General features: G+C 50.3%; 1 protein-coding gene across 3 annotated transcripts; it reads right to left on the bottom strand.

Annotated features, from left to right (window-relative positions):
- Nucleotides 1-28: 28 nt before the first annotated feature.
- PSKH1 (protein serine kinase H1) lies at nucleotides 29-27,200 on the bottom strand. Of its 3 annotated transcripts, XM_045046648.1 has the most exons (4): nucleotides 18,083-18,205; nucleotides 16,216-17,242; nucleotides 7,643-7,749; nucleotides 2,102-2,301 (listed from the first exon to the last, which is right to left on the bottom strand). In XM_045046648.1, exons 1-4 carry the CDS (start codon nucleotides 18,088-18,090, stop codon nucleotides 2,250-2,252), a joined length of 1,194 nt encoding a protein of 397 aa, XP_044902583.1. In that variant the 5' UTR covers nucleotides 18,091-18,205; the 3' UTR covers nucleotides 2,102-2,249. The 3 variants fall into 3 exon arrangements, with proteins under 3 accessions (XP_003998190.1, XP_044902582.1, XP_044902583.1); XM_003998141.4 differs by lacking the exons at nucleotides 7,643-7,749; nucleotides 18,083-18,205 and adding an exon at nucleotides 27,052-27,200 and having other exon boundaries at nucleotides 29-2,301; XM_045046647.1 differs by lacking the exon at nucleotides 7,643-7,749 and having other exon boundaries at nucleotides 29-2,301; nucleotides 18,083-18,195.
- Between the last annotated feature and the right edge of the window lie 793 nt (nucleotides 27,201-27,993).

The following is a 27,993-nucleotide window of genomic DNA, read 5'->3' as shown; positions in this document are numbered from 1 at the left end:
CCCCTGGTCCACAGCAAGGAGCCTGGGCTGTCAGAATGGATGGGCAGCCTTCCCTGGGGAGGGCAGCCTGTTTATTGAGTACAGAGGATACATTTACAAACTGAGTACACAAAATAAATAACTGCACACTCTCCATCTATGGTCCATGGCATAAAGGCCCATGTCTCCAACCTCCCTCAGTCCTACCCTTAGGATCAGGCCTATCTTGGACAAGAGAGGAAATAAATCCCCAGGGTTCAGGCCTCCAGAGGCACTTGGGGAAGTGAGGGGAATTCTGAGGCCACAGGGTTTGGGCTCTCTGCTGCCTTGTGCCAGGAGCACTGAGGATAGGAGGGAATGTTTAAGACAGTTGACTTGGCCCAGAGTGTTCTCTTTGGCCTTGTTTCCCACTGGAGGTGGGCACATGCAGAAAGAGGAGGGCCTGGCCCAAGGCTACCCACTGGGAAAAACTGAGTGAGGGCCAGTCTCTCCCAGCTGGCAGAGGCCCTGCAATCTAGCTACAGCTAAAGCTGGGCCACACCTCCTTTCCTGCCACTGAAAGCAGCTGAGGAAGAAGGGGACTTGGGTTCCAGCCTTGTTTGTGGTGGTGGGGAGGCACCTTGACTAACACGGGGATGGTCTGGCTCAGGCCTCCGGGAGAGCAGCCACCCAATTCCACCCACCTCCTGCAGGAGTTCCCTCCAACCTAAGATTCGGCAGGGCCCAGGCTGGACAGGTAATGCTGTGAAAGGAAGCAAGGACACGCTGGCCCAAGCAAGGCCAGTTGTGAGAAGGCCAGGGCCCCAGGCACTCAGGGTTCAGAGGCAGGTCACACAGTATGGCTAAGTTCCAACTGGAGCTGTGCAGAAGCTCAGCAGAAGGGGAGGGCTGAGCAGCCTGGGACCTTTCCTCAACACAGCAGCTCCTTCCTTCCCACTTCCTCTAGAAGATGAAGGGTGAGCACAGTGGTCATTCCCAGGCTGCCCATACTCATGCCAGACACTAGATGGCGCCTTTATGCCACTGCAGAGCCTGAAGGGAAGGGACATTGGGCAGTACCAAGGGTAGAACCAGGGCTGACACTGGAATATTGATGGGGCTCTCCCTGGGAAGCCCCTGGCCTGTGCCTTGGCCCAGGTGCCCCCATTCCCCAGGTAGCAGCAGTGGGGCTCCCTTTAATCCCCCACAGTTGGGAAGGAGGCACCTAGGGAATAGAATGGGCATCCAAGGGGGAGAAAGAAGTGACAGTGGGCTCTGCAAAGAAGGCACTGAGAGCAATGGGCTGGTTGGGCAGGAGCTCTCCCTCCCACTGTCAGAGAGAGGTTAGAGCCTGGAGCAAGCCTGCTACCAACATGGCCACACAGTCCAGAAGGGCCAAGGACTATGCCATGGCCCTACCACCAGAGGTTCTAGCCAGTCCTGAGTCCAGGAGGGGCCTCTGGGGGTACCACGAAGGAAGACAGATCTTGGGTGAGAGGTGGGAGACTGTTTAGACTTAGCTGGGAGTCCAGCCAAGACACAAGCTTTGGGCCTACCTGGGCCTCTCTCTGTGTTACAGATCAGGATGCAATGGAATGTGGGAGGCCAGAGATGAAGGTTCAGTGGAGGAAAGAGGGTTTCAGAAGTAACTGTCCCAAAGAGTCCTGGGACAACAGGACACCCTCTACCTGGCACAGCTTGCCTCTTTGGTCTTGGGGAAGAGCCAAGGGGTGAAAGAGCCCGAGGCCAGGTCCTGACCTTTTCCCAACTGGTAGCAGAGCAGTTGCTCACCAAAAGGAGCACCGGTGCCAGTTCAGAGGGCTCACATGTCCCCAGGCTCCCTCCACTTGGTCACACCAGGCTCAGGCCCAGGATGAGGATGGGAGCTGCTGAAGAGAAGTGGGTAGGGCCATTCACCTGCTGCCGGCCATACAGGCCTATCTCCAGAGAGGGCATCAGGGCCAGATGGCACAGTGATGCACGGCCAAGCTGGGACCATGGCATGTCTGCGCCGTAGCCAGCAGCTCAGCCGTTGTACTGCTGCTGGTATCGCAGGTTGAGCTCCCGCAGTTCCCGCTCACGCACACGACGTGACTTGTTGGAGCGCGTAGAGCGGCTAGAACGCGTGGACTGGGCCGACTTGGTGCTCTGGCAGCGGGAGGAAGCACGTTTGAGGAGGTTCTGGGAGATGGAGCGGTGCAGATTCTTCATGGATGAAGAGGCTGCCATGCTTACCACCCACGGGTGCCTCAAGGCCTGCAGTGCAGTCATACGGGCGCCAGGATCCACCGTCAACAGGCGATCAATGAAGTCCTTGGCCAAGTTAGACACACTGGGCCAGGGCTAGAGGCCAAGAACAAGCATTAGAGCGGGAGCACTCAACACTGCTCTCCCCATCCTGATGATGCCATCACCATAGCACTTAGCATTATTCAGCATTCCAGCACTCTCCCCCTAGAGAGAGGCACTGCCCAGCTCCTCCCAAGTACAGCATTCTTTCTGGACCTCCCCTTCCTACCCAACACTGGCCCAGGCCACCAAGCAGAGGCTGTTCTCTGGGTAAGGAGTCCATCTGACAAGTAGGAGAAAGACCTGTTCTCCCCCGTTCCCCCAAGCAGCAAACTTCTAAGGTGTCTGGACTCGAAGCCTGGCTCAGGAAGGTGGTCCCCGTCAAGATCCCCCAGCTACCCCCAAATCACTATAACTCAGGAAGATTTAAAGAGAATGACCCAAACCTTCCACCATATCCTGAGCCAGACTTAAGCTCCAAACTCTGGGTGTCCATATCAGGCCACTTAGCAGGGAACTTCCTTGTCTTTTAAGAGGTGACCCACCTCTCTCCATCTGACAGAGTGATGGTGGGCAACCACTGCATTCCCCGCATCAGCCTCCACCCCTCAGGGTGGGGAGACAAGGAAACAATTCAAGGCAACTAGATTTCTCCATCTGCTGAGAGGGCAGGGAGCTCTTGGGGGATAGGTGGGACCAGGGCCCTTCTTTCCAGTCTTCACGACCTCTTTAAACCACACAGGGGATGCCTGGCAGTGCTCTAGACCAGCCTCATTTTAGTACATTCTGTCCTCAGAGAAACTGCACAAAGCCTGATCTCCTGCAAACACCCATGGCTGCCTCACCTCAGCCATACACCAAGCAGCTGTCTGTCTCAGGGACTCAGCCTGCACGGCTTGTCTTCACCCGGCTGAATCCTCAGGTTCTCAGGGTAAAGGACACTTTCTCAGGCTTCCTCTTAGCCCCCAGAGCTAAGCAATTATTCCAGTGATTTCAAGTTCATTGTTCATTCCCATTAGACCAAGCTAAGCTGGATGAGCCCTAGTGCCTGGTGCTAGGCATACAGAGGGCCTCAAGGCCCTCAAGCCCCTCTACTGGAGGAGGGTAGACACAGAACTGTTCTGAGTGCCTGAGTCTTCTGGGAGCACTTTGGCATGGGTTCTGATATTCCCAAAGAGTAGGCAAGTAGGAGCTTTGCTGAGCCTACGGCAGGTTTGGCCGGGATATTAAGGGCACCGTCACCCTCCTTCCTGCCAAATGAGGTCTGCCTGTTCCACTCTATGGTGCTCTTTGCCCTGGGGCACAACTGAACTCAATCTCCAGGGGGTTCAGGAAAATCTAAGAGCCCACATTCAGGGCAACTGTATGCCCATTCAGCAGATACACTTACACACTGACTATTGCTTCCCCCAGTTCAACTTCCTTGACCTCCAATTCTTCCCCCCATACCCTTCCCCACTTACATACAGGACGTGGAGGGGGAGCACCAAGGAGAACACTCTTCTGAAGTCCTGAAGAAGGGGTGGGGACTACTTGCAGTTGCTACCCTAACCTGGTTTTTGGAAGGCAAATCTCAGCTTTTACTAAACTGAACTGGTGGAAAATGACAGATCACATTACCGAACAATCACTTAACAGGGTCCTCCTCACCAATGTGCTAGCTCCCAGCAATTCCTGGGGAGACAAGAGCCCTCAAGAGGAAGACAGGGCCTCAGGATATGCAGGCAGGGGAGCCCATAAATACCTTGCTGAGAGCAGTGAGGGAGCGCAGAGTGACAGCCCTCCCACACACACAGTCTGGTCCAAGTTTCCCTGCAGGCCCGCGCAGCTCAGGGCTCCGCTACAGAGGCTGACATGCAGGGGGACTGGACTACACAGCTGCCACAGTAGCTTTTGGCTCACGGTTCAAGAAAGCCCCATGTCTTGCTCCTGCCATCTGAACACAAGAAGCCACTGTGAGGGGCCAGCCAGTCGAAACCACCGACACTCGCTGCAGCCCCGATCACTCACTTAAGTAATGGAAAGAAAGGCATAATGGGGCCCCCGACGGACAGAGCAAAACCTAGAAGCTGAACAGACTGGGTCATGGGAATACCTGTGCTGCCCTACCAGACTTTCTGGTCTTCAAGAGAAAGAAAATCACTGAGAAATACACTGTGGCTCAGCAGGGCCTACTGGTGGGACAGCCCAAAGACAGAACTGGCAGCCCAGGCTAGCCAAACAGAGCTGGGACATGGATTCTGCCCATGCCCCCTTGGTCCAGCCAAGAGAGAAGAGGGACAACTCCTCTGATGACAAAAGAAACAGTGGTGAAGCTGGACTCACAAGCCAGGAACCTAAACATAGATGGGTCAGAGACACCCCCACTTCACATCCATACCCAGCCAGACCAAGCCAGACCCCTGCAGTTCCACACAAGTCCAGTGCAGTCCGAGACTGGCCTCTCACCAGACCCATCCTGTGAGCTTAAGCATTTTCATCTCCAGAGTGACACATGCTCACACCAGGCATCGACCCCTGCTGCTCGCCGAGCGGCCAGCCTGTTAGTGACAAAAGTGAGCCAGATTGATCTGTGCCTTCTGCTCCCCTAGATGCTTGCCTCCCCAGTTACTGTGTACACGCAGCCATGTGCAGAATGCCAATGAACTCATTTATCTAAGGGCCAGCCCGGCCCTCTTCAGCAGGCCTTGGCTCTCCCCATCTTTCAGGGGCTATAAGCAGCTGGACCAGGAGGGTCCCCCAAGCCAATGTGACTTAAGCCATCCTGACCTGAGAATCAGGCTGTGCCAATGGCACCCGGCCTAACCCTCATACCCTGAGAGGCTTGCGGCAGGAAGTCAGGCAGGCCAAAAGCAGGTAAGTGGTCCTCAACCCACCCCACTACAGTGAGACAGGGGCTCAGGCTGCCCTTCAGAACAGTGGCCCCTGGGAGCACTGCTGAGGCCTCCAACAGTACTCAGCAAGGAAAAGCAAGACTCCACACTCACCCAGGGCCATGCTTCTGGTCAAGTCCAATTCAGTACCTCCTAAGAAAGCTTTCAATACCCACAGACCAACCCACTTGTTTCCGCAACATACTTGGGAGTTCCAAGTCCTCTAGAGCTCCATGAGTATGTCTGTCAGCCCATGACTGACTGGCTGGGTAGCACTGTGGGCATGAGAAAGAGAATAGTGATAAACAGTCATGCCTTTGACTTTCCATAGCTCTAACTGCTGGCTCTGGGTAAAGAACAGAACTCTCACCTCAGTAAACTTGGAGTCAAGTCAAGGACACATGTGAGGCTCAGGTGGCTGACAGAAGGGACAGGCCCCAGGTACCACCTGGCCAGTCTCCCAGAGGCTTCCACCTATTTCTGGACTGACTTAGAGAGTATGGGACATGGAAGGGAATGTTAAATGTCAGTCTGCCATGCCTCCAGATTCAGGTCTCCCTCTGCTGTGGGAGCCTAGGGCAGCTTCAATACCCAGGGTGAGAGCCTACACTGTCCTTTCCATGAGCCTTTTATGAGCTGTGTGTGTGAAGGGCTGGGCCCTGTCCTGAAAAGATAAGGAGAGACTGTAGGAGGAGGGACATCACCTCCACCCTGTTTCTGACCATCAAGCTGGTTGTCCTTTTCCCTAGTCTGTGGCCCTTGAGTCCTCCTCCCCTTGCAGTTAGGGTACCTACCTTTTTTTTTTTTTCCAAGTAAGCTCTGGGCCCAACCTGGAGCTTAAACTCATGACCCCAAGATCAAGAGTCACGTGTTCTACTGAGTCAGCCAGGCACCTCTAGGGTATCAACTCTTGATACTGTAACAGCAGAGAAGCCAAAAAGGGATAGATGGAACTCTCCCAGAGCACTTCCTTACCAACTTCACCTTCCTCACCCCCTGTTTCTGAGGGACCAGTCACTCCTCAGCAGCAGAATCCAACATTCCCTTTAAAGGGAAGCACAAAATCAGAAAGGACTTTCCACTCCAGCTCAGAGGATGAACTTCCCTCCTCCCCAGCCCCTTTTACTTGCTCTAGCTCTAATGTCACAGGGCCTGGGAAGAACACTGCCCAGGCCACACTACCAATGGTTTCGCCTTAAGCCCAAGGGCTAAAGGAACAAAGGATGAAGGCAGCTCTCTGGCCTACACTGCCGAGAGAGGAGGAAGCTGCTTCCCTCCAGAAGCAAACCTAGCTCACAGGCCTTGCCCTAGACTCCCTGTGGCAGGCAGGTCTGACCACTCTTAAGTGAGGGCAAAGAAAGGCCTGGCTTTTCTGGATGGCATCTGGGTGACAAATTAAAGCATTAGGCTGAAAGCCCAGAGACTTCTAGAGCTTCTAGACATTCTAGGTCTACTTTCTCTGTGCAACCTTAGAGAAAAGAAGCCTCCTCACTTTTAATATGAAGGAGCCAGGGGCGCCTGGGTGGCTCAGTCAGTAAACATCTGACTCTTGGTTTTGGCTCAGGTCAGAATCTCACAGTTCGTGAGTTTGAGCCCCATGTCAGGCTCTGCACTGGCAGCACAAAGCCTGCTTGGGATTCTCTCACTGCCCACCCCCCCACCGCCTCCCCCCACTTGTGCTGTCTCTCTCTCAAAATAAATAAACTTAAATTTTTTTTTTAATGTTTATTTTTGACAGAGAGAGACAGAGCATGAGTGGGGGAGGGGCAGAGAGAGAGGGAGACACAGAATCCGAAGCAGGCTCCAGGCTCTGAGCTGTCAGCACAGAGCCCGACGTGGGGCTGGAACTCACAGATGTGAGATCGTGACCGGAGCTGAAGTCAGACGCTCAACCGACTGAGCCACCCAGGCGTCCCTCAGAATAAATAAACTTAAAAAAAATATATGAAGGAGCCAAATGCAATGGATTTTAAGTGTCTTCCAGTTGCTAAAGTCCTGGATTCTAAGAACACGGCTTCCCAGCTTTCTTCCTCACTTGGCTGCATGTGAGAAACAGAAGCATAGCATCTAACATTTAAATGGCCTTGACCTCTTGACCTCTATGGGTTCTTTTCCAGGCCATGATGACTCGGGAAGGTTCCCTGGCAGAGAAGGTAGCCTCACCAAAGAGCTGCAAGAGCTGCTAGAGCTGTTAGGGGAATGAAGGGAGGAAAGAAGCCTGGGCTTTGCTCCCATGACTCAATCTTCCCTCAGCTTTGTCTCAAGATGTATTTTCAGACCCAGTATTCCCACCCCCAAAGGCCTCCTTCCTGTACTTACGTGGGCCTGAACGAGAGCAGAGAAAAGAGCACGTTTCTGGGAAATGGAGCTTTGGGTTTACACAGGAGAAGAGAACTATTAGTACGACAAAAACAACACACTCTGACATTGCCCATGAGACAAAGTGTTTTGAAAAATTCGGCAGAGCTAGACATAGTGTGGCAGTGGAGCCAGCAACCCCTTCCTCTGGTCAAGACACTCACCATCCTGGTGCCTGGGCTTCCACACCAAACAGAATCCACCACCCTAGGACCTGGCAGGGGATGGGTGGGGGCTGAGCAGCAGGAAAGAGGACCTTAGGGGAGAGAGCCTGAAGGGAGAAAAAGAAGGAAGATAATAGAATTTTAAAAAGACGCAGAGAATGAAGATAAAAATAAAACAAGAAAAGGCGTGACAACTTAAAGGTTAGCAAAGCTGTGTTCTGAAACTTGAAATGAGTAACAAAATGAAATCCTGGGGGCGCCTGGGTGGCTCAGTCAGTTAAGCATCCTGACTCTTGGTTTCGGCTCAGGTCACGATCTCATGGTTCGTGATCGAGCGTCACATCGGGCTCTGAGCTGGTAGCCTGGAGGCTGCTTGGGATTCTCTGTCTCCCTCTGTCTCTGCCCCACCCCCGCTCATGCTGTCTCTGTCTCTCTCAAAATAAACAAACTTAAAAAAAAAAAAAAAAGTGAAATTCTGCACCCCCACCTGTCCCTGCCCAGAGTCCACAAAGTGAAGGACAGGGACAGGAGGGAGACAGGGTACAACTCTGAATCCGTAAGGATGCTACGTGCTCGCTTTGGAATCAGGGGGATGCTGGCAACCTGTGCCAGCAACCAAGTGCTGCCTGCTTTTAATAATGTCTTGGAGCAGTCCTGGAAGGTTCTGGATTTTAGAGCATGCTGCTGAGTGGTCTCTTTTAATTCCACTCACAGATTTTGCTGAGGCCAACCTGGCTCTTTAAAAAAAAAAAAAAAAGTAAGAAAAGAAAAAACAAGGTCGGGGGGCGTCTGGGTGGCTCAGTCAGTTAAGTGTCCAACTTCATCCAACTTCAGCTCAGTTCATAATCTCACTGTTCCCGAGTTCAAGCCCCACATCGGGCTCTGGGCTGACAGCTCAGAGCCTGGAGCCTGTTTCAAATTCTATGTCGCCCTCTCGCTCTCTGCCCCTCCCCTGCTCACACTCTGTCTCAAAAATAATAAAATAAGCATTTAAAAAATAAAAAACATAGGGCACCCGGGTGGCTCAGTTGGGTAAGTGTCTGACTCGATCTCAACTCAAGTCTCAATCTCGAGAGTCCTGTGAGTTTGAGACCCCTTTTGGGCTCTGAACAAAACAAAACAAAACAAAACAAAAACACATACACATGAAAACAAAACAAAAAAACTTCCTCCCATTCTAATTTGAGACAGTTGGAGCCCTGGTGGCTATTAGCATGTAACGCACACTGAGACTCTGTCCCTGAACCCTGGGTACACAGGACTTGGACAACATGGAACGACAGGATGAGTGAAGAGATGAAGGAGACTTCTGCTCCAAGCTGGCCAGGCCATACTGAAGCAAAGCTCAGGTCTGGGCACCATACTTGCTCTGGGAGACAGATGAACTGAGGCCAGGCAGGCATGCACGAGAAGAGTGACCTTGTGAGATGGAAAACTGACCAAGGAAGGAGAGTCTGGAGAGGCATGACCGGTGGGGAGTTGTTGGACCAGGTCATCTTTAGCCATCCCATCCACCTGCAAGTATGCTTCCGCCTCAGTGGGGGCAGGAGGGGATGAGTGTGGGAGGCCGTCAGCGGATTTAAAGAGGTCAGATCGTGGGAGAGACAACAGCCATGGCAGCTCCCAGAGGAACTCAAGAGCCTAGAAGCGACAGAGCCTGTGAGCAGGCAGAGCTATCCAGGTGGAGACAGACAATGAGAAGAGCAGGAGAGGGAGGGGATGGATGGCACACACCAGGCACTGCTCCAACACAACCCACGATAACACCCCTTTGTTGGAGAGGCCTCGGTGGGGCCGGGGGTGGGAAACAGCAGTGATGAAAGGAGGATCTGACCCTGAGTTAATGAGAAGCTGGAGGTGGTCAGGGCCAGGCATTTTGGTAGGAATGGCTGAATGCAGCAATGTAGGAGATGGGCCTCTGTTTCTGCCACCACAGGAGAGAACTGCTCTCTGGGGACTGTGTAACCAAGGCAGCAGCGGCAGAGGGAAGCCTAGAGGAGAGAGCTCCAGGGAGCTGAGCGGTGGACCAGAGGTGGCACAGAAGGGGATATTGCCCCTCTCCGCTCCAAGCCTGCCTCCTGCCCCCACCAGGAGGAAGCTACCCCTGCGTTCCTCCAAGAGGTCTCCAAGCACAGCGACCAGTGAGGGTCCAGTAAGGCCCTCACCTAGTAGACCAAATCATATCACCTTCCAGTGACCAGTCAGAGATCTGGACTGCCAGCGTCTGCTCCTACAGTTAAGGAGGGAGATTTGTCTGTTGAATACTTACTGCGTACCAGGAGGTGTGGTAAAGTAGGGACAGCCCTTCCAGAGGGATCCCTCCTGGACAGGTATGGGGGCATCATGGGATCCTGGCATAGAGGCAGCACCATCACTCAGCTCTTGGCACCCAACAGCCACCAGCAGAGAGGCAAGGAGCAAGGGCTTAGAGATACCTCACAGCAAAGAATTCTAAATCAATTTGTGTTTCCTTGTGCTGTCAGCTATTGAGACAGACATGGGAAAGCCATCCACTTACTCCGGGAGCAGGAGGCAGCAAGAGAAGAGTGATGAACTGATGGCCCGTCACAGCCCCCATCCACACTGGAGGTGGGAATGTGAGGCAGTTAAAGACAGCCAGCAGAATCCAAGCACAAGCCTGGAAACATGCTACCTGCCTCTTTGCATTTCATCTGCTGCCTGCACACAACGTCCAGTCTCCAGCTCTCCCACACCCCTGGAGAAGTCCTCTCCATGGTTCTGGGCCAAGGTCCTATCCCTACTCAGCTGGCTGCTATCTATCAGGGCATATGAATGATCAGCCCCCTCACAGGCGCATGATCAGCCCCCTCACAGGCGCCGATGCCCTTCACCTACAGAGCAACAGGACATGGCACATTCCCCGTACCTCCTTTTATCTTCAACATCCCAGGGTTGAATGACAAGCATTAAGGTCATTTAAAGAAGTAGGGCTCTCAGAACTACAGGATGGTCCAACTCATGCCCCTGAGCGCCTGCCCCTTGGTGCCACGTGGATGGGTAGTCAGACTGCAGCCCAGAGGCCATCCCTGAAAAGCCACCTCCCTCCAACAAAATCCCCCAGGGAGTAGCATGCTGGGTCTGCAAGTGGCCTTCCTCTCCCACCAAGATTCTGTCCCTTGCCTGGCAGCACTCTCTCTCTGAACAAGGCACTGTAAGAACCTCTGCCCCAGCCCAGCTGTTCGTGGGGCAGTCACTTGGGCTTGCCCACAGCTCAAAGACTGCCCAAGCAGAGGGCAACAATTAAAGGCTGCCAAATGAGGCAGACAGCAAAGCTGCTGACGGTACCACTTTGCCATCAATTCCACAAGAGCCTCTTCGTCTGTCCTTACTCTAGGAATAGAACTCTTGAGAAAAGCAGTAACATTAGGCCGGCAACATCACATCTCACATCAAGTCAATCATAGAATCTCCAAGTCAGTGGGACCGTAACAGTCCTCTAGTATGGGTCTTAACAGACGATGACTCACCTTCTGTGTCACTCCTTTAGAAATAACTGCTCCAGTCCTTCTGGAATCTCTCATGAAAAGAAGCTCCCTCTTTCGAGGTGGCTCTTTGTGTCTTCAGACTGCTCACACACTCAACACAGGCCTTCTTCACATCTGGCCAACATGTGTCTCCCATCACTTCCCACATGACCCTGGCTTGGCCCTCTCCACTCTGGCACCTCTGGTCCCCAGAGAAAATGCAGATTTCTCTTCTCAAAATTATCTGTCATAGCCGTCTCCTTCCCAGCATTCCCTCCTCTTCCAAGATTCCTGCAGCTGCTTCAAAGCAAGTCTGGTCACAGACTATTAGACACATCTCCAGCAGGCTCTTCACTTTTTACTGGAGTCCAGCCCCCAGAAGAGGGGGCTGCCCCATCTGCCTGCCAGCCACTTTTGGGTCCTTTCCCAGGGAATCACCGACCACCAGTGCTTCCCTCAGGAGAAGCCAGGAGAAAAGTACCGGGAACATAAGTATTGATACACATGCTGTCTTCAAGGACCTTACAGGCCTAAGAGATGTCCACAGACAACAGCCCAAGAAAGTGCTGAAACAAAGACTCCAGCAACATGCTGAGACATGTATGTCAAAGAACATAGACTGTGGGGATAGAAAAGCCAAGAACTCTGACACCAAGATGGCCTGGATTCAAATCCCAGGCCTGCCACACTCTAGCTGTGAGGCCATGGACAAGTTACTTAACCTCGCTAGCTTCAATTTCCTCATCTGTAAAATGGGGCATTACACCCACCTGGCAGCACTGTTGTGATTAAACATGTTGGATACAGAACCCCTAGCCCTGTGTTTGGTACTCAGTAGGCACTACACAGCACCATTCTTGATGGAAGCAATCTTTGAATTGACCCTTTTAGAGCTGGTCAAGTTTCTACGGCCAACAGTGGGAGCAGAGTGAAAAGCCTGAGCTTAGTACGTGGAGTGAGTGGAGCAAACATCTTGGGCCTATGGTGTGTAGGAAATGGGACAGAGAGTGGGGCCAGGGCTATGGCCTGAGTATCTAGAGTGTCAGGGTTGTGGGGTAGGAGCCAGGCACTTGGTGTATTTCCCTCCACCACTGGGCCCTACCCGGGGATGTCAAGGCAGAAGCCTACATACTCTTTGGACCATAGGGCAGTCAGGTGTCTCTCAATCTGCCCCTGTAAGATGATGCTCCTACAGAGCTGCAGGAGGATTCTCTCATCTCACTATGGTTCACACCATTGTGGAGCTCATTCTCTGGAATTGCTGATCTGCCCCAATTACCGCAGGACATCAGGTTCCCCCATCCCCAACGGGGATTACTCCAACAGCCCCCAGTCAGCCTTTCTCCTGCGGGTCTCTCACAATACTTTCTGCTGCATTCCCCCTTTACTACCAAGAACACAGAGGACTCCCTCACACCTAATGCTTCCAGTCCCCAAGTAGCCTCTGCAATTATGGAGCTCCCAACAGCAAATGGCAGGCCTGGCCCAGCCTCATCAACCTGTACTCCACTACCTCCAAACAATCTCGTATTTATTCTGAGCACAGTCAGCAATGTCCCTTTCTCTGAGCCTCCTCCTTCTCAAAGCTCACCTCCTGTAGAAAGTCCACAGAAACCACTGAGCCTGACAGGGGGCTGCAAAGACATAGGCTTCAGGAAATAAGCACATTGGGTAGGCACATACAACACCACTACTAGAAGGTGGGGGGCAGGAAAAATGCCCCTAGAAAGGCACTACCATGCGGCTTACTGTCAGGTGAGGAATGCACATCTCCAAACCTTGCTGAGCTCAAAGTGGGTGGTCCTTCATTTGCAGAAGCAGCTAGATTAAAATACCCCCTTAACATGACATGGTCTCAGATAGGTTTTCTCACAGGGCCTTGCTCACTTAGATGGCCTTCAGAAGGGCAAATGACCATCACACAGAAGACAGATGACTGGACTGAGGGTGGGAGCAGGGCCCAGCCCAAAGAAAGGGGACCAGTCCAGCCACCTGATCTGAGCCACACAGCTCACGTTCCAGACTGCCCAAGCCCTGTGTTGGCATGTGCCTGCCAACAAGGATTTGTTCTGTGGCCATTTCCTACTCCTAGTCCTTTCTCCCCAGGCAATCTCAATCTTCATGAGGATGGAGAACACATGTCTCTATTCATCTTCCCCAGGTGCACTTATGGGTAAGGCAATGGCCAGCGGAACAGAGAGATGCTTGGTCCCCACCTCAGAGCACCTGATCTAATGATTTCCCCACCCAGGAAATACCCCAGACAAATCCCACCCAAACCACAACTCTCTGTAGATGGTGGTAGAACCAGTTTTTGGAGTCAGATGGCATGTGTCTACTGTAATAGACAGGTGCCATCAGGGTTGGCCATGAATTTGACTCTGGAACTGGGAACTCATGCTTTCAGCTTCAACTGAGGGGTTGGGAGGCAGAGGTTGGACAGTGCCCCATTCCCCTTGCCACACACACACTGGAGCCCCAGACTGTCATTCCAACAGAGCAGGAAGCAGGCTCAGGACCCAGTCCTGTGGCTACAGAAGGAGCAGGAAGCCTGAGTCTATTCCTCACTACATTCATTTGTCATTCTCCCAGACACGGATAATCAATAGCCAGTTAGCAAGACTGCAAGCTCCAATTAGATAAACTGCTTGATCAATAACTGCCAGAATTAGGAACTCTTGGGCAAACCTACAGGCTTTTGAAAGAGTCAACACCTTTGTCAACATCTCTTGGGAAACCTCCCTCTCTGCTATAGCTAAGTCCACTACTCCCTCTGCCAGGAAGAACCCTAACAGCCTGGCATCACACAGAGCTCCTAGTGCACAGCAGCTAGGTCAGGCCTTGGCACAACACTGTCTCTGGCAGGTGGATGCTGGGTCTTCTGGCCAGTGATGAAACCTGGCCCAGAGGGTGAGCAATGAGGTGTCCTCTGCGACCACACCATCACAGCCTGTGCTTCCCAGCCAGTCAGGGTTTGTTTTGTTGAATCCATTTGGTGCAAAGAAGATGTGAGAAACTTTAAGAGAGAGCTAGAGAAAGCCCCAGTTTCTTCTTCGCCTGTGGCCAGCACAGAGCTGGTCTAAAGATGAAGGCTTCTAGGGGCGTCTGGGTGGCTCAGTTGGTTAAGCATCCAATTCTTGGTTTCGGCTCAGGTCATGGTCTTGTGGTTCATGAGTTCGAGCCCTGCATCAGGCTTTGCACTGACAGTGTGGAGCCTGCTTGGGATTCTCTCTCTCCCTCTTTCTGCCCCTCCCCCGCTCACTCTGTCTCTAAATAAATAAATAAATAAATAAATAAATAAATAAATAAATAAATAAAAACTTTAAAAATAGATGTATTTTTTTTTAATTTTTTTTTCAACGTTTTTAATTTATTTTTGGGACAGAGAGAGACAGAGCATGAACGTGGGAGGGGCAGAGAAAGAGAGGGAGACACAGAATCGGAAACAGGCTCCAGGCTCCGAGCCATCAGCCCAGAGCCTGATGCAGGGCTCGAACTCACGGACCACAAGATCGTGACCTGGCTGAAGTCGGACGCTTAACCGACTGCACCACCCAGGCGCCCCAATAGATGTATATTTTAAAGATAAAGGTTTCCCTCCCTTCCTCATACAACTCTGACACGTGACCTGGAAATCCCCCTAGGGAATGCCAGCCCCCAACCTCACAGGAAGTCCTTGACTGACCCCACGACCACATCTGGAAGCTGATAGGGAATTGATGGAGCACAGGACATTAAGCACTGAAGACAAAGTGGCAAGAGGCTTTGGGGTAACTTCTGCAGGAAATGCTGCTCTGGGCCAGTTTGCTGGGGCCAGAGAAGACCCAGTCCAAAGTCCTTGGAAGGAAAGCTAGGTTTCAGAAGGAAGCTGGTCCCAGAGCTCCTTCCCCTCCACATGGGTAGTTCAGGAGGCATGGACAGCAGTCAGCAGGCCCAAGCCTGAGAGGAACACCATGGGGAGCACTCTGCAGGGGAACTTGGGGAGGGGCCCTCACTGCCTTGGCAGAATCCTGTTCTCCTACAAAGCTTAATTCACCTCCTATTTAAGCCATCACATATTCTTTTATTCACAACCTTCCCAAGCCCACCATTATGCTTGTAGCACCTGGTGGTGCCTATGGTCAGCCTCCTCTCCTACCCAGTCAGCATCCTGCCTAAGAACCAACCAACTCTTTCTTTTTGTGCAGCTCCCACCAGTACTGAAACCTAAAAGATTTTTTCAGGTATCAGGGAAATCCGTGGATCCAAAGACACAAACTCCTGGTTGAATCTGGCCTGCAGGTTAGTATTTGTTGGCACAGAAGATAGTACGTAAACATGTGAATGGATTCCAACATTTTACAATCAAATTTTCTGGCTTCTCTTTAGAAAACTGGAATGTCTGGGTGCACAGAATCCTCTGGGCTGTGTGGCAAAACTGGGAAAAGATGAGCAGCAGCGGCTCCTGTAGACAGGGCGTGGTCACGCTAGCTTGTCCCAGGTCCCTGCGGAGCAGATGTTGTGGCTGCCCTGTCCCACGTGCTCCGGCCCGCGCCTACGGTGCTGCTCCTGTGCATGTGGACAGCTCCCAGTGCCAGTGCCTGCATCTCCCTGCTTCTTTGCCTGAAGATTTTCTCCAGCACTAGCTGGCATTCAGGACAGCCCAGAAGTGCCAGGGACTTAATGCCCCACCCCCTGATAAATTCTCGACTCATACAGGAGTCAGTGTATTAACACCCACCCACCTTCTTGTCCCTCAGTGGTACAATTCTGAGGCATGTCCCATGTGATTATTCACAGGGCTCCCAGTGGGAGTTCCAGTGGCCCCCAGGAAGTCTACTTCTTCATATGCCCTTTAGTGGCTTCCTCCCTTTCTGCCTTACCTTCCCCACCCTTCATCTGTGCTTACTGGAATCATATCCCAATTAAATGATCTGCTCCCAAGTCTCAGAGCTCACTTTTGGGGAAACCCAAACTGAGACATCCTACTATTCTCTACCTGCCTGGCCCCATGAACATGGTCCTCAGAGCACATCCTTCTGATCAAGAGCTGCAAGATATCCCCCCACCCAGGGGCCTCCCAACATCCCTGAGACAGGGCAGACTCACCTCCCCCGAGTAACTGTACTTGCCCCTGAGGATTTGCCGGTACAGCCTGGTGCGGTTGTCATCCTCAAAGGGCATGGTGCCACTGAGCAGGATGTAGGCAATGACACCCAGTGCCCACATGTCAACTGAATTGGTGTAGGGCTTGCGGACCAGGACCTCGGGAGCAATGTACTCGGGTGTGCCACAAGTGGTCTTCATCAGGCAGTCATCACCCTTCTTGCGGGCACTGGCCAGGCCGAAGTCAGTGATGATGATCTTGGAGTCAGTGCCTGGGTGGTAGTAAAGCAGATTCTCGGGCTTGAGGTCTCGGTGTGTGATGCCCAGCGCATGCAGATATCGGACACCGTCCAGCACCATCTGCAGCACCCGTGTGGCATCACGCTCAGTGAAAGAACCCTTGGCGATGATGCGATCAAAGAGCTCTCCACCAGTGGCCAGCTCCATCACCATGTACACACGCTCCTGCGTCTCAAACACCTCCACCAGCTGGATGATGTTGGCATGACGCACCCGGCGCAGCACACGCAGCTCTGACTCACATACCTCTCGCCCTTCCCGGTACTTGGTCTCAATCATCTTGATGGCATACGGCTGCCGGGTTGCACGGTGCTCCACGCGTACTACCCGGCTGAAGCTGCCTCGGCCAATCAGGGCTTTGATGTCGTACTTGGCTGTCACACGTGGGTCAAACTTAGCCCTATACTTAGCCACCCTGGCCCTGCGTGGTGGTTCTGAGGGAGGCTCTGTGTGGCCGGCAGTGGGGGCACCAGGGCAGGGGTTTGCACACTGACTGGCTGCTGGGAACCCAGCTTTGAGAGCACCAACACTGTCCACCTCTGTGATGAAGTGCTTGTACACATCACTCTTAGTGCCACTGAAGGGCTCCACCTTCTTGACGAGATCCAGCTGGACATCCTTTGGCGGCTCAGGAAGGACCTTGCTTGTCCCACAGCCCATCACGGACACGGGGGCATCCTCTCCAACGAGGCTAGCAGGACCTGCTCTGCAGGCAGTGCCCCGTCTACACCTACGCAGACAGAAGAAAGGGCAAGTCAACATAGCCAGAGATAGCTCTGAAAGGATAGCAGCCACCCTCCTCACCTATTCTCCCTTGCCCCTCAATAAATGTAGCCTGAAGACCTGACTCTAATATGGTTCCCTGGAAGGGAGGATGGTGTTGGCCCCTGAGTGCTCAGTGAAGGGTCCAGATGAAAGGTTGGGTCTGAGCATCATGGTCTTGACTGATATCTCCCTGGATCTGATTCTCATGCTGCTTTCCAACACCAAATGAAGGGCAGGAACATGCATGGGGCTCAGCTGTCACTGCCCCCACCCTCCTCCCTACTCTGTCTGGGCCCCTTATCCTAGTTGAAATTCTGTTTTTTTAAATGTTAAAATCGTTCCTCTTATTTCTCTGACTCATCTTTCCTGAAACGGGGGTGTGGAATGTTGGAAGCCGACTCTCCAACACTATCACCCAGCAGGGCTCAGAAAGCAGCTTCTCCAAGGTGTCCCTCATGGATATCTTTCCTCGCTCTCTAGCCTCCTGCAGGGGTTGATTCCTTCCTACAACTGCTGCCACCACTACCATCACTACCCTGGTTCTCTGCCCTAACCTTACTCTTTTCTAGATGGTTCTCATTACTTTGCTAATGCACCATCTTCACCTGGCAGTTTAACATCTTGTTCCAGGGTCTTTCACTTCCCCAGTTCACCATACAATGCCACACAACCCAAGGCTGGCTGAAATCAAACCCTGTGAACTTAGGACTATAAACCTTAGCACGCTGCCACCAGGTAGCCACTAAACTATCTTGGGCTTCATTTAAGAGACAAAGGAGACCATGAACTCAGAAACGACACTAACAGTTTCATCTAGATGTGACTCAGGCTGTGGATCAGAGTACTCTGCTTCCTTGGGATGAGGATCCAAGAGCTTCTCCATTTGCTTCCCAGACAGAGATGTTGCAACCATTAACACCCTGTGGCTGGTAGGGCCTGGATAAGGTAAAGTGTTGAAGTAATGCTTTCCAGAAGTCACTTCTACCCTGGCCATCCTTCTCTATCTTGAGGGCCCCATGGGTGAAAGAAGAGGGATGAGAATTTCCTATTGATGATGCCATACAGAATTAGGAGTAAAATTATCAAATCAGAGCAAACATTTATTAAACATTGTAAAGGAAAAAACCAGCTATTCCCCCTTCCTATGTAAGGAAATAAACAGTTCTTCCCTACTGTGTATTTTTCTTCACTCTGTGTGTCTCCTCTACCTTCACAGAGAACACTTCATTTTGACACCTCTGATCACATGTGTGGAGTCCCCACCCCAAGCAATTCTTGTAACACCAGCCAGATGTCCTACAATTTAACTCAATTCTGACATGTCTACCCAAAGGTAGCGTCAGATCCCACAGGTTAAGGGCTCAGGCTCCCTAAGACTGCCCTCGCCCTTACACACACTTCAGGTACCAGTTACAAGTCTAGGTTATCACCTGTGTTTCTGACCAACCGATCACAGACAGGGGTCCCAACAACCTCCTCCTTGGGTTCAATCAATTTACTAGAGAGATTCACAGAACTCCCAGAAACACTTACTTACATTTACAGTTTATTAAAGGATATGATAAAGGATACAAGTAAACATCCCGATGGAAGAGATGCACAGGGCAAGGCACGTGGGAAGGGGCATGGAGCTTCCATGCCCCCTCTGGGTGCACCACTCTCCCAGCACATCTACGTGTTCACCAACTCAGAAGCTCCCCGAACACCCTACTATTGGGATTTTATGGAGGCTTCATCATGCGGGCACAATCAATCATTAACTCCATTTTCAACTCTTCTTCCTTCTCAAGAGAATAGGAGGCAGGGCTGAAAATTCCAAGCTTCTTATCATGGCATGAGTCTTTCTGGTGACTAGCTCCCATCTAGGAGTCACCTGGGGGCCCACTCAAAGTCACCTCATTAGAATAAAAAACACTCCTATCACCCAAGAAATTTCAAGGGTTTCAGGAACCTGTATCAGGAACTAGAGTCAAAGACCAAATATTAGAATAACTGATGCTCTTTATGCTCTTATCAGTTAAGAAATTACAAGGGTTTCAGAAGCCATGTGCCAGGAACTGAGGGCAGACACCCATATATATTTTTGTTTACCTCACAAACATCTACTAGGTGCTAGGGATTCAGGAATGAGTAAGACATGGTCCTGTGTAGATTATATTTTAACACACACAGACACAAAAGCAAAACCTGGTCACTAAGGTCACAGTGCAAATGAAGAAAACATCATAAAAACAGATCATTTCAATATAGCATGTTAAGTGTTAAGCTTGAGAAACAACAGTAGACATAAGGAGAGACACAGGAGTTAAGGAAAGCTTCCTGGAGGAGGTGACCCCACAGTGAATTTCGAGTAAGGATGAGTCAGGTGAGGAAACGTGGGAATGGTGTTTCAGGCAGAGAGCACAATATACTCAAAGATTCAGAGCCCCAGAATAATACCCTGTGTCCGGGAATGGGCAGTTTGGTGGTATGAAGACAGGACTGGGGGTGGGGTGGCTTCAAGTTCTTGAAGCAGCAGGAACCAGGTTGTGGAGAGCAGCACAAGGTAGGGTGAGGAACCAAGACCTTCCAGGGAGGTGACTGGAACTACCAAAGAGTTTACAAAGAGAGGCAATCAATCTGTGTTTAGAAAGAAGTGAACTGGAGGAGGGTCAAAGTAGATTAAAAGGGCCAGGGAGGAGGGTGGTGGCCCAGATAGCAGGGTGGAATGGAGGGGTGTCAGCAGAAGAATGGACAAGGACTAAAAGCTAGATATAAAGAGTGAAAGGAAGGAGAGAGGGTGACACGCTAGTCCTTTGCTTGGGCTCCTGAGCAAAACAGTCAGCAGCATACCAGGAGGGGCAGGTTTGGGAAACGGTGGGAAAAGATCGTGTTGGGTGTGTTGCAGGGCACGTGCAACATCCATATGACATTCACTGTGGATCACTGGAAGTAGAATCTGACATTTGAAAAGAATCAGCGTCAGAGATTCCATGGCTAACCACGGGTGGTGCTTTGAGCTAAGGGGCGACGCCTAACCCACCCCCACCCTCACCCCCGGGAGAAGCCAGCAGGCCATCCCATCAAAGGCAGCGGAGGGGGACACAGGCAGGTTTTGCTGTGGCAACTTGGGCATCACAGAGAACCCATAGAGGCCACCAGATTCCAGTGAGTCAAGGGCCTGCTTCTAAGGTGGTGATACTGCCCAATGTGGCTAATTCTTTCAAGGAACAAGCTCATCACTGAAACATACCCAAGAGCTCGATTATCAATCAGTCCATCAGATAAAAAGGAAGAATCTGGAGACCACAGATTAAGGGCTCAGATTTTAATCAACATGTGGATATGACTGTCAGTCGAATGAGGTATATCTTTCCTCACACGAGGGAAGATTCCTCCATCAACTCATCCACATTTGCTGCAATTCTCACCCAAATGTCGAGGAGATCCCACACAGTAGCTTAGGAAATCATGTTTAAACAAAGGCATTTAGAAACAAGCTTCTTTTTCACAGAGGCTAAAGATTAGAACCGTGGACAGGAATTCTGCAGATTCATCTCTTCTTTCAGGGAAAACACAATACTCTCAACATAGTCAAGGGCTGCAGCTCAGGAAGAGGATAGTTCTTGGGCCAGGTTTCCTGAGGCACAATACAGGGCCCTGATCCCCAAGACCACTGGTAAGCAACATCTATCACCATTCAGAGAGAAGACAAATGGCACAGGTGACCCAGCACGGCCACTCAGATGTCTTCTCCCTGGTGAGGCAGAATCCTAGATTCGCAAAATAAATAATTGTTTCCAGGCATATGCACTGGGTCTTTTTGTTTAAATGTGCACATCTAGGCTGGTCTTGCTGAGAAAAACTAAGGTGTACAAAAGAAAAGGCCTGACTTCTCACTTTAAACAAATAAAGTATGGGCAGGGATTTCAAGTCAGCACTAAGACAGCCAAGGAGTATCCCTCTCTGACCTTCCTTCTTCCTTTCTGGGACACAGTTTCTCCCACATCTATTTCAATTAGAAACTCTTCAAAGATAAGCTGATGCTGGTACTCCACCTTCCCAACTACAGATGAAGAGTAGAGGACAGAGGCTGCTAGCTCAGGGGGAGGGCAACAGCCGACAGCCCCCAGGTGATCACAGCTGCTCCACACTCTAATCACATCTGTAAAAGTCTTGTTCGGCAGAGGTCAGGTGAAAAGGCAAACGGGGACAGGGAAGGCATCTGACAAAACTTCTGGGAATAAGGGCAGTGTTTTCCTGCCCCCAGTTCTCCTGTGTAGCCCCCAGCACAGTGACCAGGGTGTGAGACAAGACTCAGGAGGTCACACCTCGCCAGCTATCACAAGTCACTATTCCCTTTCGCGACACCAATCCTAACACATCTTTCAGAAAGAATTGAACTCTCTAAAGTCGGCCTCCATACCCTCAACTCCCAACCTCCTGCCAAGCACTCCTCAAGGAGTGCCAGCATGTTGGATAGAGTGTGGTAGTGGGCATGAGCATTCAGCACTACTGTCCTAATACTCTACAGAAACGAAAGGCCGAGAAAAACATAAACTTGTCCACAGCCACTTAAGATAGTGACTGCCAAGGAAGGACCTAAATCTCCTGGTTCTCCATCCAGAGCTCCTTCCATCACAAGGGAGACTCGGCAAGTGCCTGGATCTCAGCAGAGGTCGCCAGGTCAAGGCCTCTACCCTTCCTCATACCACTCTGCTAATGAATTAACAAACCTTTACTGAGGACCTTTTCTGAAGGATCTGTATTATGAAACCTCCATTCCAAGTACACTCTGGGTCACACTGCTCACTGCTGTACTCTAGATTGCCTTAGAACACTAGAACTGTCAGCCCCCTTGAAGGAAGAGGCCACTTCTTGGGTTTCTAGAACTCTCTGGCACCCAGCAAAGTCCTGAGCTCAGAGCAGTGATTCGTGTTTGCTAACAATGAGTGAAAGGTGGACTGGCTCTTGGATTTCTACCTGCTGCAAGGCACCAATTTCAGAACCTCAAAAAATTTCAAGTGTCAGGAAGAGACCAGACTGGTGGTTAAAACAGAGCTGTGCTCTTTCAGTGCCTGTGTAAATGTCCTCAGTGACAAAGGAAGCTGGAGCTCTCAGGTCTGAGTCTTACAGATTGTTAATTGAACTCCAAATCAAATTTGTCCACAAGCTGCCAGACCTGACCCATGGGAGAGAGGGGGCGGGGCCTACAATGGATCTTGAAACAATTTCCTGGCCACGGAAGCCAACTGTGTGGCTCTATCCAAGGCAGGGGCCCATAGGCACCCAGCCCTCTCCAGTAACACCCCCTAAGATTGTTCTCCACAGAAAAGCTTCATAACCTTTCACCTGTAAAAGGTTATGCTCTATGTTTTGAAAGACTATCTATCAAAATGAAGTAGACAGTAATCTCCCAGTAAACCCAGAAATAAGGAACTACTAAACAATACTTCTAATCATCATGGGGCAACAGAGATACCAGGCAAAAGAGCTTGTCACTTTAGATGAAAACTCCTAAACAAGGACCTCTGCAACCTTAGGGAGAGTATGTGATTCTGCTTTTTCAAACTGGGAAACTGACACTGCATCTAGCAATTCCACTTTCAGAAATAATGCTATAAAACCACTTTCATGAGTATGCAAAGGTGTATTTGTACAAGGAAGTTCATGGCAAAGCTCTTTATAATAATAATGGACATTACCCAAATATCCATCAGTAAGAGAATAATTAAATAAAGATCCATTCATTCAATGGAATACTCTGAAGCTGTTGAAATGAATGAGGTAAATCCGTATATACTGACAAAGAAAGATACCAGTCAATTTTATTGAATGGCTTCGTGCCAGGATCCATATCCGTGATATAGTAAGTCATTTAAAATAGCAACTGAAGTATACATCCAATGAGGGGGTTAAAAAAAGATACAGACATATATGTAGAAAAAATATCCTAGAAAGGTAAAAGAGAAACTTGATGGTGATTGCCTCTAGGGTGAAGGGAACAGAAGAAAGGAAGGAAGGAAGGGAGGAAGGGAGGAAGGGAGGAAGGGAGGAAGGGAGGAAGGGAGGAAGGGAGGAAGGAAGGAAGGAAGGAAGGAAGGAAGGAAGGAAGGAAGGAAGATAGGAAGGAAGGAAGGAAGGAAGGAAGGAAGGAAGGAAGGAAGGAAGGAAGGGAGAAGGGGAGGGAGGGAGAAAGGGAAGGAAGGAGGAAGGCAAGCAGGCTTTGACTTCTCACTTTACATATTTCTGTGATTTCTGCAATGCTATTTTTTTTTTTAAGTAAGCTCTACACCCAATGTGGGGCTTGAACTCATGACCCTGAAATCAAGAGTCCTACGCTCTACTGACTGAGCCAGCCAGGTGCCCCAGCTATTTTTTAAAATCATCACTACATATTACGTTTTTAAAGTTAACAAAAATATATACTGTAGAAATGTACAAGCTATTATACAAATTTTGTAACGTGCCAGAGGAATATACACCAAATTATTACAGTGTTTGTCTAAAGACACTGTGCATTATTCACTCCTATGTTTTAACTTTTTTTTTTTTAAGTAGGCTCCATACCCAACATGGGGCTTGAACTCTAGACCCTGACATCCCAGAGTAGCATGCACTATAGACTGGGCCAGGCAGGCGGCCCAGTTTTAACTTTTAATATTATTTCATAATAAAAATTGTTATGACTTCCTTTTTTTGTTTGTTTTAAAACAGCTCCATGCCCAGCCCACACAAGGTTTGAACTCACAACCCTGAGATCAAGACCTGAGCTAAGATCAAGAGTCGGACGCTTAACCAACTGAGCCACCCAGGCACCCTGATTTCTTTTTAGAATATAGTAACTCAGGACACCACTTCCCAAGGACTCCAGTTAGCACTGCTTCACATGGTAATAATTGGTGGGCAGAGACTCCTGCCTTAGGGCTGAGAGCAGAAAGTTCAAAAGTTTGCTGTGTCCTCATTTAATCATGACCCCAGCTCCATCTAACACATCCCACCACTGGCCATCCCACCATCAGAAATACAGACTCTGGCAACGTACCTGGAGTTCTCCTTCCAAAATCCCAAAGTTCAACCCACAAATATTTACTGAACTCCTGCTGTGGGCCAGGAACCCTGCCAGGGGCTGTGACAGGCAAAAAGAAGGTTGCCATAAACTCTACTCTCAAGGAACTTACAGTACAGATGGTCCCACATCAAGAGTCTCTCTTATGATGCCCTTTGAGGCCACTTCAAGACTGGTAGCCTGGAAACGGACCTCTGAGATAATTTTCCTCCGCAAAATGAAAACACGACATTTTTTTACTTTAGCATCATATCAGACACCATGACAATAGAAGGCTGTCCCAAGAATTAGCTCAGTGATGACCTAGCCAATACAAATCCGCTTAGTATTCACTGAGTAAGATTCTTGGAAGGAAAGGGATTTCAAATAAATACATCTCCTTCTAGCTCTCAACAAGCAGAATTACTTCCATTCTTCCAGGGCTGTACTTCTCAAAATTTTCTCTATGCACCCTGGTATTGAGGGGGACAGCTGTTCTCAGCTATCTGGAAACTTAAGGGTCAGTACTTTGGCATACCTACAGCTCATTCATATCATACAGTCGGGAAGCTCTGAAAAGGACAAAATTGCCCACATAACATGTGAACACTTGTAAAGTAAAACAGAAGGCCAAACCAAAGCCTCACTCACTTAACTATGAACTTGTGACTGACAGAGATCCCCAGTATCTATTTCAGATTCCAGAGACAGTAGGATCTTCAGGGGTATCCCATTCCAAGTGAGGTGCAACTCTAGCTCGGTGTCAGGGGCAAACAGGTTTCTTGACAGTTGTACTTTCTCTAGCTCATCTATACAACTTAAGAAGTTCAGGAATTGCAATTAAACGGGGAGAAAGCGCTTATACAACAAACCTACCCTCTAATGAGTCAGCATTCCAAATTTCTTCCAGGGGAAAGACCAACTGCAACTGCCCTGAGGAGAAGCACAGTTTTGTCATAGCTTTCCTTGATAAGCAGAAATTACCTTGAGGAAATTACATAAGGCAGCTTCCTACATGAGACTCAATTTGAAGAGCCAACAGGCTTCCTGAGATCTCCTTTTGATAAGGGACACACTCTGGGAGAACAGCCATTAATGATAACGATGTCTTCCATTTCCTGAGTTCCAACTGTGTTAAGTATCTTATATGCACTCCCACTCTTCTATGCAACTACACACAGTAGCCATGATTACTGCTATTTTGGGATGAGCAAAGTGGGACTTCAACGACCTCAAGATCTCACAAACACCAAGAAATGAATCCAAGTCTTTCTGATTCCAAAGCTCAAACTACTACCACAAACTACTCAAGCGAATCATACTGCCTCCCCAAAGTATGGGCAATGAGACTCTAACAGGAGTCCATATGGCACAGCTAAGCCCTTCCCAATGGACAAAGAAGACCCAACAGTTTCCTAGTGCAATGACAAAGATGTTCAACTAGGGAGCAAAGTCACCTGAAGTGTTTTTTTTTTCCCCCAAAATACAGTTTCCTACCAGATTCCAGATATTCTGACTCAAAATATCAGAGAGTGAGACTCTTGAATTTGTATCTTGAAAAATTACCCCATGAGATTTTAGACCATCAAAGTTGACAAGGCTGCACCACCTACCACATGCATACATGTGCATGTGCAAACAAGAGATACACATTTGCTGTGCTCATCTCAGATCGTGGCCCCTAATAGGGGCTCAGTAATATAGCTGAATCTGGTTCTAAAACCAACAACCCATCCCAGTCCATTCAGCTCCTACTTTATAGCAGGCACAGAGCCAGCCAGACACTCAGATACAGACAGGAGACTCACTCCCACCATCACGCGACACAACATGATATACTCAACAGTAGTCACATGAATAAAATGACCGAGGAACCAATGGTTACTGGTAAAGCAAGAGAGGCTTTTCCAAGGAAAGGTAATCTAAGATGGATTTTAAAGGATAGATGTAAATTTTCCATTCTGGTGGTTAGGGGTGGGGTAAAGAAGAGTATTTCAAAATGTATTACAAGTACAAAAATGAAAAAGTATAAAAGTATTAAAACACTGAGCTCAGAAGGTAGAAGTGCCCAGGTATTGACTTCTGGCCTCTACCAGATTATGAAGAACCCTGAATGCCTTACTAGTGAAGCTTGGACCTCATCCTATAGGCACCAGGGATCCAGTTTCATGCAGTGAAGGACTTATTCAAATTTTCAGGTGGAAATTATCGCTTCAGCAGCTTCGTGGAGGGAGAGTGGGCGTGGGGAGCTGAGTGTCCCCTTATAAACTGAAGGATGATGGCTTGCGGAGCAGGCAACCCGGCTAGGCTCAGGCCTGCTTCTTCCCAGGGTGAACACGGAAGCGACCAGCTGCCCCGACAGCTCCTAGCGTTCAGTCGCAAAGGCGAGGTGTGAAGTAGGTGCCGGACACGCAAACGCAGTGAGGACAACCTGCTTAGTTCACCGTGACCGACGCCGGCTGGTTGAACAGCGGGCAGGGCAGCTGACCACGTCCACCAGGCCCACACAGCCCCAGACATCGGGGCCACCCAGCACAGCAGCACGTTTTGAGACCAGTCCAGCCTCGTACACCGGGGATCCCAAGCAGCCACCTGGCCTGTTCCCCAGTCCCGCAGGCCCCTGCACACTGGGCTCCTGCGGGGCTCCCTGGGCAGGGATAGGCCCAGTGCGCCAGGAAGCGACCATGGCCGCAGGTCGTCAGTCCCTCCCGCCCGTCGGGCCGTCGCCCTGCGCCGTGCCGCCTCACCTCGCACGGGCGGCAAGGTCTTCGGCGTCTCGGCGGCTGTGCTGACCCTCTCCGGACCGCGGACAGGGTCGCCGCCGCCGCCATCCTCAGGCGTCAGCGTCGTGACATCATCACAGCGCGCGCTTTACGCCAAAACAAACCCAGGCCGCCCCTGGGGCGGGGAGGGGCGGACCCTCGGGAGATCCCGGCTACGCGTATAGCGCCTCTCCCAGCGTGGCCTGCCAATCAACGCCTTCGGGGCCGGGACTTACTCTCTACTGGCCGGGTGAATCAAGTTAACCCTTAAAGTAGCTCGACCTTAGGCACCTTGAGGAACCGCGGAAGGTAGAGACACAAGTGTCAAAATTTCTTGTCAGGGCAGAGGGTGCTCTGTAGTGCGAGGGTGGGGACATAGTGCGTTTCAACAGAGGTTTCTGAGGTGCCTCTGGAACTCTGCTAAGGATCGTTTTAAAGTTCATTAACAAATCAAAAATTTGTAACTGCAATTGAAGTAATTTAGGCATTCAGAAGTGTTAATTTGGCTGTCATCACGGTGGAGTTGCAAATGGTTGAGGATTGGTGAAGGTTAAGTCAGTCTTGCGCTAGCTTCGGAGTAATGAGTTTTAAAATTTTTGTTATTGTTATTGAATTTAAGTGTATCCTGAGATTTGCAAATCAAGTAGATTAAAAAAAAAAATGCTACCATTAAGACTTCTGTATAAGGGGCGCCTGGGTGGCTCCGTCGGTTAAGTGTCCAACTCAGGTCATGATCTCCTAGTCCGTAAGTTCGAGCCCCACGTGGGGCTCTGTTCTAACAGCTCAGAGCCTGGAGCCTGCTTCGGATTCGGTGTCTCCCTCTCTCTCTGCACCTCCCCCGCTCGCATTCTGTCTGTCTCTCTCTCTCTCTTAAAAAGTAAACATTAAAAAAAATTTTTAAAGACCTCTATAAGATCAGAATTATCT

Source organism: Felis catus, chromosome E2 (genome assembly GCF_018350175.1).
Source record: "Felis catus isolate Fca126 chromosome E2, F.catus_Fca126_mat1.0, whole genome shotgun sequence".
Taxonomy (NCBI): Eukaryota; Metazoa; Chordata; class Mammalia; order Carnivora; family Felidae; genus Felis; species Felis catus.
The sequence above is the reverse complement of the archived record's forward strand: the minus strand, read 5'-3'. Positions and strand labels throughout refer to the sequence as shown.